The sequence below is a fragment of the Labrus mixtus genome, chromosome 5 (assembly GCF_963584025.1).
Source record: "Labrus mixtus chromosome 5, fLabMix1.1, whole genome shotgun sequence".
In the NCBI taxonomy this organism is placed as follows: Eukaryota; Metazoa; Chordata; class Actinopteri; order Labriformes; family Labridae; genus Labrus; species Labrus mixtus.
This window is the reverse complement of record NC_083616.1, coordinates 25,370,888-25,380,615: the sequence shown is the minus strand read 5'-3', so window position 1 is coordinate 25,380,615 and position 9,728 is coordinate 25,370,888. Positions and strand designations below refer to the sequence as shown.

Below are 9,728 nucleotides of genomic sequence, written 5' to 3'. Positions count from 1 at the left end.
TTTGTGGTGTTCTTGGCGCCCCCTGTGGACAGAGTTGTATATCTTATGTCTCTGCTGATTATGTCCTGTAAACTTCTATTTCGGATGCAGAACAGAAAACAGTCACTCATATCATTGTGAATCTTTTCAGAGGACATAAACAAATGCTGTTTTTTCAGGGTGCTGTCAATCTCTTTGCCCGACACCTACCCTGCGTCAGCGTTTACAGGCATTTAAATGACTATTAAAAATAATCGTTCTTCATCCTGATGGTCTTGTTTGTTTTTTGAAGGTCATTTGAAGGCATCTGTATAAATGTCAGCCTGTTTCAAAACCAGCTAAACATCCCTCACAGTAGCTTTAAAAAATATAGGTATGTATAATTAACTTAAATTTTGACCTTAGATTAACTTCATAATCAAGACTGTGTGGGCGTATTCAAAGATTTGATTGACAGTTGCCTGGCTGTCATGGTGTTTATTTATTTTTTTAATAAACAGTGCTCCAATAACTTTGTACAATTGAGAAAATCAAAATCAATAATACATGATTTTTGTTGTCATAAAGTCCTTTTTTTAATAGTTTAACTTTAACAGTAGTGTACAGTGTTTAATCTAAATTCTAATAAAATACAATTTAGAAAATATGTTGCTGGATAGATACACAACTTCATATTTATCTAATTATTTCCCACATTTAATAATCCAGCATTTATAAAAGACATAAGGGAATTCTTGTCTTATAAACACAAGTCTGTAAGATATGGAGGTGACAGATGTTGACAATTATTCTAATTATAATGTGTTGCCACATCTGCTGTTCATCAGGCACATTTCAGTAAAGTGTTCTTTGTAGCGGCAAATACAATGTGACTAAATGTTCAGGAAATCAAACATTTTGTAATTGTTGTTTATCTTGTGTTGAAGAGAAGGCACAAATCACGCTCGCTGACTCACCACATTCGTGTTACACATATTTGCAGTGATGAGGCGTCTCACACATTCAGCCTGACAATGACCCATGCAGCTATCACGGCCTCTCCAACAGTGAAACCAGGGAAGGACCTGCGAGGGAGGCTGGGAGACAGACCGGGGATGTTGGAAGACATCATGGTGGAGAGCCATCATTCATACTCCCTGAGGGCTGGGCTGTCCTGCTGCCTAATATCATCTCTCCAGATTTTTAGTCTCAGCATAAATACACCACAGTAACATGATACGGAAATATAAACTGATTTTTATTATTATTACTCCTCAGTGTAGCCGGGTATCATTCAGAGAGACTGCAGGTTGGTGGGGTAATTATTTAGTGCAGAGGGACCCACTGATATCTCTACCAGACAGGTCAGTATGCTTTCAATGTCGAGTGTCTGTGTGAGTGAAGTGGAAGCAGGGTTGACGGAGAATTAAAGACAGACTTCACCTACCATAAAATACTCTATTTCTAAAATATAACACTTGTTTATCATGGAGGATTTGATATTGAAGTTACACATTGCCAATAAAAAGTTACAAAGTTATGGAGGTATTATTGTGGCAAACTGATTTGCAAATGCATTACAACTTGTATGTGATGTAAATAATAGTATGCCATTTCTAAACAAATATGTGTACAGATTTGTGTTTGCATTTGTGGATCTATTTATGCATTCACAAATCTTTTTTTTTTTTTAACAATAATATCGCCTCTGAAAGTTTTTTTAACATGTATTTAGACATCTTTCAACTCAAAAAAAGAGACTGAATGAGATTTATTGTTACTAGAAATAGAAAACTACAGATTAGTCTTAGTATTCATATTGATTCTATGTGGACAGGTCTCTGCAGGCTTGAACATTTGGCCACGTCATTCTTCTTCAAGAAAGATTGGTCACCTTGCACAAAGCGAGTAAGATGAGGTTTTTCAGGTCCACTCACACATTTTCCATATGATCTGATCTTGATTCTCATGGACATTAACGTGATGTTTTTATGTCATTCCTGTGTCACTTTGGCTTTAAATTAGGACTTCTTATAAAACTTCTCAAAGCTTGCAGGATCCACATGTATAAGAATGAAAAATGTTCCTCTACTGGTTAATAAAATAATTAAAAAAAGAAAACATATGCCAGGTAAAATATAATCCTCTGTTTTTTGAACACTTAACATTTAGAGAAACAAGCTTTTAACCTAAAAGAGCAAAACATTTCGGTTTGTTTCTGCAGTCCATTGTTATCCAGCAGGTACAGAGATCCACATATAGAAACATTTACTGCTTAAGGATATTTTCAATTAGATGATTTATTGTAAAGATGTCATGGCTACTCATGAGTGTGGAATGAATTATATATATTGTTGTGTAGTCATCTACTTTTACTATGATGCACTGGAGACTGTTCAGAGCAAACCTACTCTAGAGTCTATGAAACAGCACCACCACCTGGGGAAAACAGGTAAATATCAGGTCAAGTTAAATTTCACATAGCCTTCATTGACTTTGAAAAGGTGTTTGTGCTCTACTACTCTGTTTCCTACAGAGTCTTGTGGAAAATATGTCATGTACTAAACACAGTTACATTTAAATAAAATGTCCATGACGATCAAGAGTTTAAGCTTAAAATTAATCCAGAGAGTCTGAAGAAATAGCATTTGGATCAACAACAAAGTCTAAGTTTTATCTTATCACAAAGAATGTTTTACAGCTCAAGAGTAGCTTTTATTCTTTGCAAGAACATAAAGTTTAGCTTCAGCCTCCAGGAGACATTTTATTTACAACATTTTCCCATGAAAAGAATGATTGCCAGTTGTTTTGAGATCAACTTTTTGTCATTCTTGGAATAACAGAGCTGGTATTCCCATTATGTGATTTTCTTTTTTTTAGTGGGATAACCCTCTGGCGATCTAGCAAAAAAAAACAAAAACAAAAAAAAAACAGTTTGTTACTTTGAATGGCCAGAACACAAGATGACATACTGTGACAGATTGAAGTCAAGCAGTTTTCAGTGCTTTTGCAACTCCAGGGAAAGATAAATATAAATGTTTGCTCTCGGGGATAGATCGATGTTGAAAGCAAGAAAACTACTGGTCGTGACTTCTAACGGGGCAATGGAGGAATTCAAAATATTTGGATGATGACATCCAGCGGTCATCATGTTAAAGCAACACAGGTCATCTGAAAGTTGTCTGAAAAGCAGTATACTCATTTAAAGTGAGTAATGTATGCAGATTTGGTAAATATTCAGCTTTTTAGGCCTTTATTGTATACATAACTGATAATAGTTTACTAGAGGACATTTTACAAACCCCCTCCCCCCAAAGAAATGCAGAAAGGCAATTTTCAAATTACATTGATCATTTATTTTTGTATAAATACATATAAAAATTCAAAATAAACATTTAATTTCACATAGTTACAGTATTATTGGTATAATAAAGGGATTTGAGTCGTGACAAGCTCGATCCTGTGTCCTCAGTCACATTCACTTTTCACTTTAAGATCATGGTAACTGAATCTAAAACTGCTCCAGACCAATACACTGCCTGACTCACGCCGTCTGAAGACGCTTCAACACACAAAGTTAAATACTGAAACGTGGGCAAGCAAGGCTGCTTATGTTTGTGTCTGACTAAAAAAAAAAAAAAAAGAAGTGAATCCATACAAATCATGCGGTTCTGTTAAACAGTGTTAGTCACCTAAGTAAGGAAGTAGTTCAACTCCAACCATGTTCTGGGTTCTACAAGACACAGTGGTGCATTAGCCCTCCTCTCCAGCATCACCGTCACACCAGTGCTTCATAGGAGACCGTGTCGACTTAACAGTATGAAGACCGCCCTTTACACCAAATCTCTGCACCATCAGCAGTGGGTGTGACTCAAGCCATAGAGGAGAGGACATGGATATGTGTTCACCCTGTTCTGCATGCACACAACCTTTTAACAATGACCTAAACTACAGGGCATTTGTAACAACATTTTAAGGTCAAATTAAATAAACTTATCAGTGCATATTTCTTAAAAACCTAAACTGGATTTCCCAAAAGTCTTCTGCGGAGGAACATCAAGTCACAAAAGGTAAAAACTGATGCGTGTTAGAAGTGTTTAGAGGAGGCTCAGTATGACTGGGAGGCTGAGGGTCCTACACTACAGTCTTACAGGTGAAGCTATGGAATCAGAGAGTAGTGAGAGTCCATTTGAAACATATTTTTAAACCACTTTTTTTCGTTTATGATTAGGAGAGTTATTGGAAACTTCCATAGCTGAACCCCAACAGGCTTTATCTTCAGCGTAAACAAAAAAGAACAAGATTAAAAACCCTTCAGCTTGGGTCAGTAAACCTCTTTAAATATAGCTTTGGTCATAAGTTAAAGATTGTCTTTTGCAATAGCGAGTAGAAATGCAATTTAAGTCCAAACAAATTGGGATTGAATCTCAGACTCTGCTGTGGTTTTCTTGCGTAAGTGAGGTCAACCCTGAAACCCCCTGATGATCCGGCTCCTGCGTCACTCTTCTTTGTCATGATTGGCGTTCCCATTCATGACTCCGTTGGAGTGGTGTGCCCATGTCTGGTTCTGCAGCACTTTAGGCAGCCTCTTTCCCTTGGTGTAGGCGTGGTACCAGAAGTTGAGGAAGAGGAACAGGAAAATCAGGCCGTACGTACCAATGATGTAGATGAAGACAGGGAACTGGTAGGGGCAGTCCTTCAGGAAGAAATACTGGGAAATGTGGCTAGTCACCATGACAAACTGGATCTGGGGAGCAAGAAAGGAAGGGTAAATATGAATCTTTTAAGTAGACTTGAAGAACCCAGGGGTACGGCACTTCTAAAATAAATATTAAGACTTTAATTAATTTTCTTTGTTTGGGTTTTAAAGGTTCTAAAGTTTAGTGTTTGTGCCTTTCCCATTTCATGAGGGAGTCAACCACTTTGATTACCATTATCCTGAGTTTAGAAAGCTGTTACGCATATCTTCCATGTCACCTAATAATTATCGTTTGCCCGTGCCAACAATTCCCTGTATTGAAAAAAGGGCAGATTCTGTGAACTTGCAGTTTTCTCTCTCGCTGGCTGTTTGTAAAATGCAAATGTAATACCCTGCTGTAAAAGCTGTTGCCACGTGAACAGGCAAATCTCAGTAGAAGGGCCATCAACAAGATAAGACCTCTCAAGTGCAAATACTTTAAATGTATTGAGAACCTTTGGTATACAAAGAAAAGAGCCTTGTGGGTAAAACTAAACCTACCAGCTGGATGGTTGTGAGATATTTCTTCCACCACAGGAACTTCTGGTAGCTGGGGCCCAAGGCAGTCAGGCCGTAGTAAGAGTACATGATGACATGGACGATGCAGTTCAGCAGGGCGTGGAAGGTTCCCAAACCACCTGAAAAATTAAGAGTATTAAATAACATTACAAAGTGCCAAGTAACTGCCATGGAAAATGTTGCCTAACAAAATGACAAGGAAGAACACGTACCTGCTGCAAATCGAACTCCAAACCACCAGGTGAAGGGCATGATGGAGTGATGGTAGACGTGAAGAAATGTCACCTGGCTGTTTTTCTTTCTCAGGACAAAGAAGATCTGCAAAGAGACAGAAGTAAAGCCAGTCAAGATCAGCAGTACGGGGGATAGAGGAAGAAAAATGTTTTAACACTCATGTTACTTACTGTGTCCAACATCTCAATGAACTTGGAGAAGTAATACAGCCAGCATGTTGCTGCCATCTAGAGGAGGAAAAGGAATATTTCAGCACTGGTTCTAAAATGCACACAGTTTTAATCTAGGTTTTTTTTTAAATGCATCAAGATTCTGCAGTACATGCAAATGTGTACTAAGTGACTTACCCTAACAGCCTGCGGCGAAGTGGAGTAGTCGACCAGGTCGCAGCGGAAGTTGTATCCTGTTCCCCATCCTGACATCACAAACTGTGGACAAATGTGCAAAATTATGTTAATGACAAGTTACAGACTGTGGCAAAGGCACATTTTCCAAACCTGAAGAAAAGAAATCTGCCAAAATATATCACTTTAGAAGTGAATTCTGTTTATCTTGAAGGGCTCTCAAAATTAAAGCTAGGTTATGAAATAGAAGTCTTCACAGCAACGAGATCCAAGAGAAGATTTACTTTATAATACTATTTAATGTCTTCAGCAGCTGCTGTGAGACAAAGTGATTAACAGCACACTGCTGAAACACAGCCTCCACATTTTCACAGCAAAGATTCTGGACCAGTGATATATTATTTTACAGACAAAAGAGAGCAGGATGAGGTTTGTGAGGGGGAATAAACAAATAAGTTGAAGCTCCTGTGAGGAACTTTTGGTTTGACTGCCACTAAAGTCACATCTTGTAAAGTGTTAATTCACAATTATTCATACCCTCTCATTTTACTTGTCACCATCAAACACAACTTAAGTTTGATTCCCTTTTTTTCCCCCCTCTGTCTGCCCCAGTTCAGTTCAATTAGAATAAACTGCATGGAAAGTCCTGCACACCGTTTAAATTGCATAAAAACATTGCAACGGCTGGAAACCTTGCCAATGTATTTGTGCAATTTAGACAGAGCTACCTTCTTTGCTCACAGTATTTTACAAGAGACATATACGCTTAACTTTTCTCATCTTTATGAGACGCCAAAAGGACTGGAGAAACCTCAGTAATCAAATCTGAACAGACCACTATTGTTTCTCTCTTTTGCTCCTGGTGGCTTTTTACAATTTCTGAAAAAAAATAATCCAATCCTCCCTTGCACTCTTAGCATTTCATGTAGAGTACATTTAAACAAAACAACATGTCGACAGGACAGTCGCTTGTCAAGAGTCAGTCACGCCGGATGTTATTCATTTCACAGGGAACACTTGTAACTGAGTGCAGAAGAGAGTACACCTGTCGAGCTGGTTTACCCTTAGACCAACAGTCAAGTTAAAAAAATAAAACAAGTCCATGAGCATGCACGTTTCACAACACTGCCTGTGGAATGTGTCACGGCAGCTTTTCTTTGACAAAGAACCCAACAAGGAAACAAATACTCTTCACTCAGTTATGGGCAGGTGGCATGCAAAAGTCTGAAGTAAACCTTTGTCACCAATGCAACATACCACTCACCTCATAGGACATGTAGACCGAGAGAGCCACAATACCAAAATTGTACACGATGAGAATCCCTTTGAGGTCGAAGGCTTTGCGGTTCTCCATAATCCGAGGCCCCAAGCATGTAACAAAGTAAATGTATGCCACGATGACGATCGTTTGGAGGACAGGTGACGACATGAGGGGCCAGTTCTCTGTCCGCGAGTCTTAAGGAGGAAAATGTAACGTTTTAAAATCACAACCATGACAAGGAGTCATTTTGAAGGCTTCTTCTTTTCTTCCAGTGTTTCAACACTCACCTGCTTTTTGGATGAACTCTTCATATATGAGGGCAGCCGATGACTTTATACGATCAAATTCCATTTTGGACTAGATCCGTTCACCTAGAAGGTAAATGCGTAAGGTACAGGTTAAGAAGTCAGCTCGGAACAGAAAAGGAACCACTATAATGTGGATAAGAAGCCATGCAGATTCTGTGATTCAGCAAAGTTTGCTCACATATTCAATGGGTGATAAAAACACTGAATTTGGAAAAGTGGAAACACACTGAAAGCAAACTTTTCTGTTTGAAAACTTTAGATGAGACTAAAGGCCACTAGTTCCTGTTTCTCTTTATAGTCACCCAGCTTCTGAACATTACACAACAGGCACTCTTTGAAAAAAAATGAAATAATAGCTGAAGAGCCCCCGACATAAAGTTGTGTTTCAACGCCACGTTTTAAAAAAAACAAACCGAACGATCACTGTGTACTTTGTATATTGTTGACTTGACACTACAGAGAACTTGAACCTCTGCTACTACTTTAATGATCAGTAGTATCATAGGTACAGACGCTTAAAAAAAAAGTCAGAATGAGTCATCAAAAGCTGCCGCACCTGATTGAGCACTGTCTTAATTGCATAAAACATTTGTAATGTTTTTGTACTGACGTGTATGTAGTATTTTTGTTGCAGTGGCATTGAAACTTACATCTTTGTCAGTTGATTTGTACTAGAGTCTTGACATCCCTAATCCACTGCAGAAATAATTTGAAGTTACACTTATTACTTCAGGGCCATTCCTGAAATTGGACTGTGGAGGAGAAAAAGGCCACTCGGGCACTCTTTGAGCATGGCAAACAAAGCCAAGAGTGTCTGATGAGTACAATGAGTAGCAGTCAGTGTGTCCCACTGTTGTTAGAGAGAGAACAACAGAGGAGGAGGGGGGGGGGGGGGGGTCCTATTCAAGAAACATTCATAGTTGTACTGGGAAAAAGGCCATATTTTAAACACTTGTGCATCACTAATAAACACGGGATACCTAATATGAAATCTGAGAAGCTTTAACCACTGACAAAAAGTCCAGGAGTTTGCAGAGAACTCTTAAGACTTCATGATGTCACAGAAGGGTGAAAGGACCATTTTAAAAACCGCTCTAATGCAGCGGTTTACAGTTTAATCACTTTGTCAGGGTGACAGTAAGTTGCCATTTTTCAAAACAGAAGGCAAAGGGACACGTTTTCCCATTGGACAAGACATTGAACTATCCAATGGATTGTAGTCGTTTGTACTTTATAAAGACCTGTAACAGGTTTAAATGTCTGGACATGGTGCCATGCATGGCAGAGTTACATCACTGATATTGGTTTCAGGAGGTGAAAGCTCACAATTAGCCAGACTGTCTGGTTTATGAAACGTGCCTGTACTTTAGGAAATAACACAAACGGGAACCTCTCAGAGACTTCCCCACACAAACCAGATGTTTGCGCATATGACATTCTGGTTAAATTGTCTGGAAAGAAGTATTCCCATTTGATAAGAATTAGGTAAATTCAACGAATTTAACACACACACACCAAAATGTAGTGTAGCCTACCCTACTGTACAAAAGGACATAACCCTACATGACAGGTTTTCTAGGTGTGTCTGGCTGCAGGATGAAGAGGTGAAGTTAACTGAAATGACGGAGTCTGCGCACTAATGACGACATGACAAGCTTGGACTTGCCAATTAACGATTCACGTTATAGCGGGGGATATTGATGTCAAGGCTGATACTCCCGTGGTGAAACCTGCGCCATTTAGAAATGTCTACAATGTAAGCAGCCCATTTATTTTTTACAATGAATTCAAGAACTTAAACTGGTTAAGTTATTATCCATGTTTGCAGATGCTGTTTGAGGTTAAGGGTCTTGTTTAACGCTCACTTTGTAAAGACCTCGTTATTGTGGACTATAAAATCCCTGTTAGTTTGACTTTAAAGGCCCTAAAATAAGAATTAACTATCTTACTTTGAGCCCCCATATCAGTTTTTTTTCCCACACTCAAGTAGGGGCTGAGTTGATGAGACACAGGTGACGCAATTGATGAAAAACAAGTTCAACAGGTACCACCAGGCTCACAGTGATGAGAAGTGTTTCAGTAATCACAGGCACGCTTTCACATCGAGGCACCTGTGTTCTCACATTAATGTCGACAAACTTCTTATTTGTGAGTTTGCTCATCATTTTACTGAAATACATGCAATTTAAAAGTCTTTTTACCAACCTTTTTTTTGCTGCTACCGCTGATAATCAGTGAAACCCCTCTTGTTCCGGAAACGCTTTGTATCAAATCCCCCGGCTCACCTGCCGTTCCACTTTAACAGGTGTGAGTCCAACTGCTTTCGAGCTGATAGTGCGCGCTCATCAAGACTTATGGAGGCCGCC

At 38.9% G+C, this 9,728-nt stretch overlaps 1 protein-coding gene across 1 annotated transcript; it reads right to left on the bottom strand.

The window, feature by feature from the left end:
- Positions 1–3,291: 3,291 nt before the first annotated feature.
- On the bottom strand, positions 3,292–9,696 carry elovl7a (ELOVL fatty acid elongase 7a). Its single transcript, XM_061038790.1, has 8 exons — positions 9,568–9,696; positions 7,342–7,425; positions 7,058–7,248; positions 5,797–5,877; positions 5,620–5,676; positions 5,428–5,533; positions 5,198–5,334; positions 3,292–4,705 (listed from the first exon to the last, which is right to left on the bottom strand). Exons 2-8 carry the CDS (start codon positions 7,403–7,405, stop codon positions 4,457–4,459), a joined length of 885 nt encoding a protein of 294 aa, XP_060894773.1. The 5' UTR covers positions 7,406–7,425; positions 9,568–9,696; the 3' UTR covers positions 3,292–4,456.
- Between the last annotated feature and the right edge of the window lie 32 nt (positions 9,697–9,728).

Bases quoted from the DNA above. Each gene is read 5' to 3' on its own strand.
- elovl7a (XM_061038790.1), bottom strand. From the start codon at position 7,405: ATGGAATTTGATCGTATAAAGTCATCGGCTGCCCTCATATATGAAGAG. The intron at 5,677-5,796 runs GTAAGTCACTTA...TTCCTCCTCTAG, and splicing joins CTTCGCCGCAGGCTGTTAGG to ATGGCAGCAACATGCTGGCT. The intron at 4,706-5,197 runs GTAGGTTTAGTT...CTTGCTCCCCAG, and splicing joins ATCTCACAACCATCCAGCTG to ATCCAGTTTGTCATGGTGAC.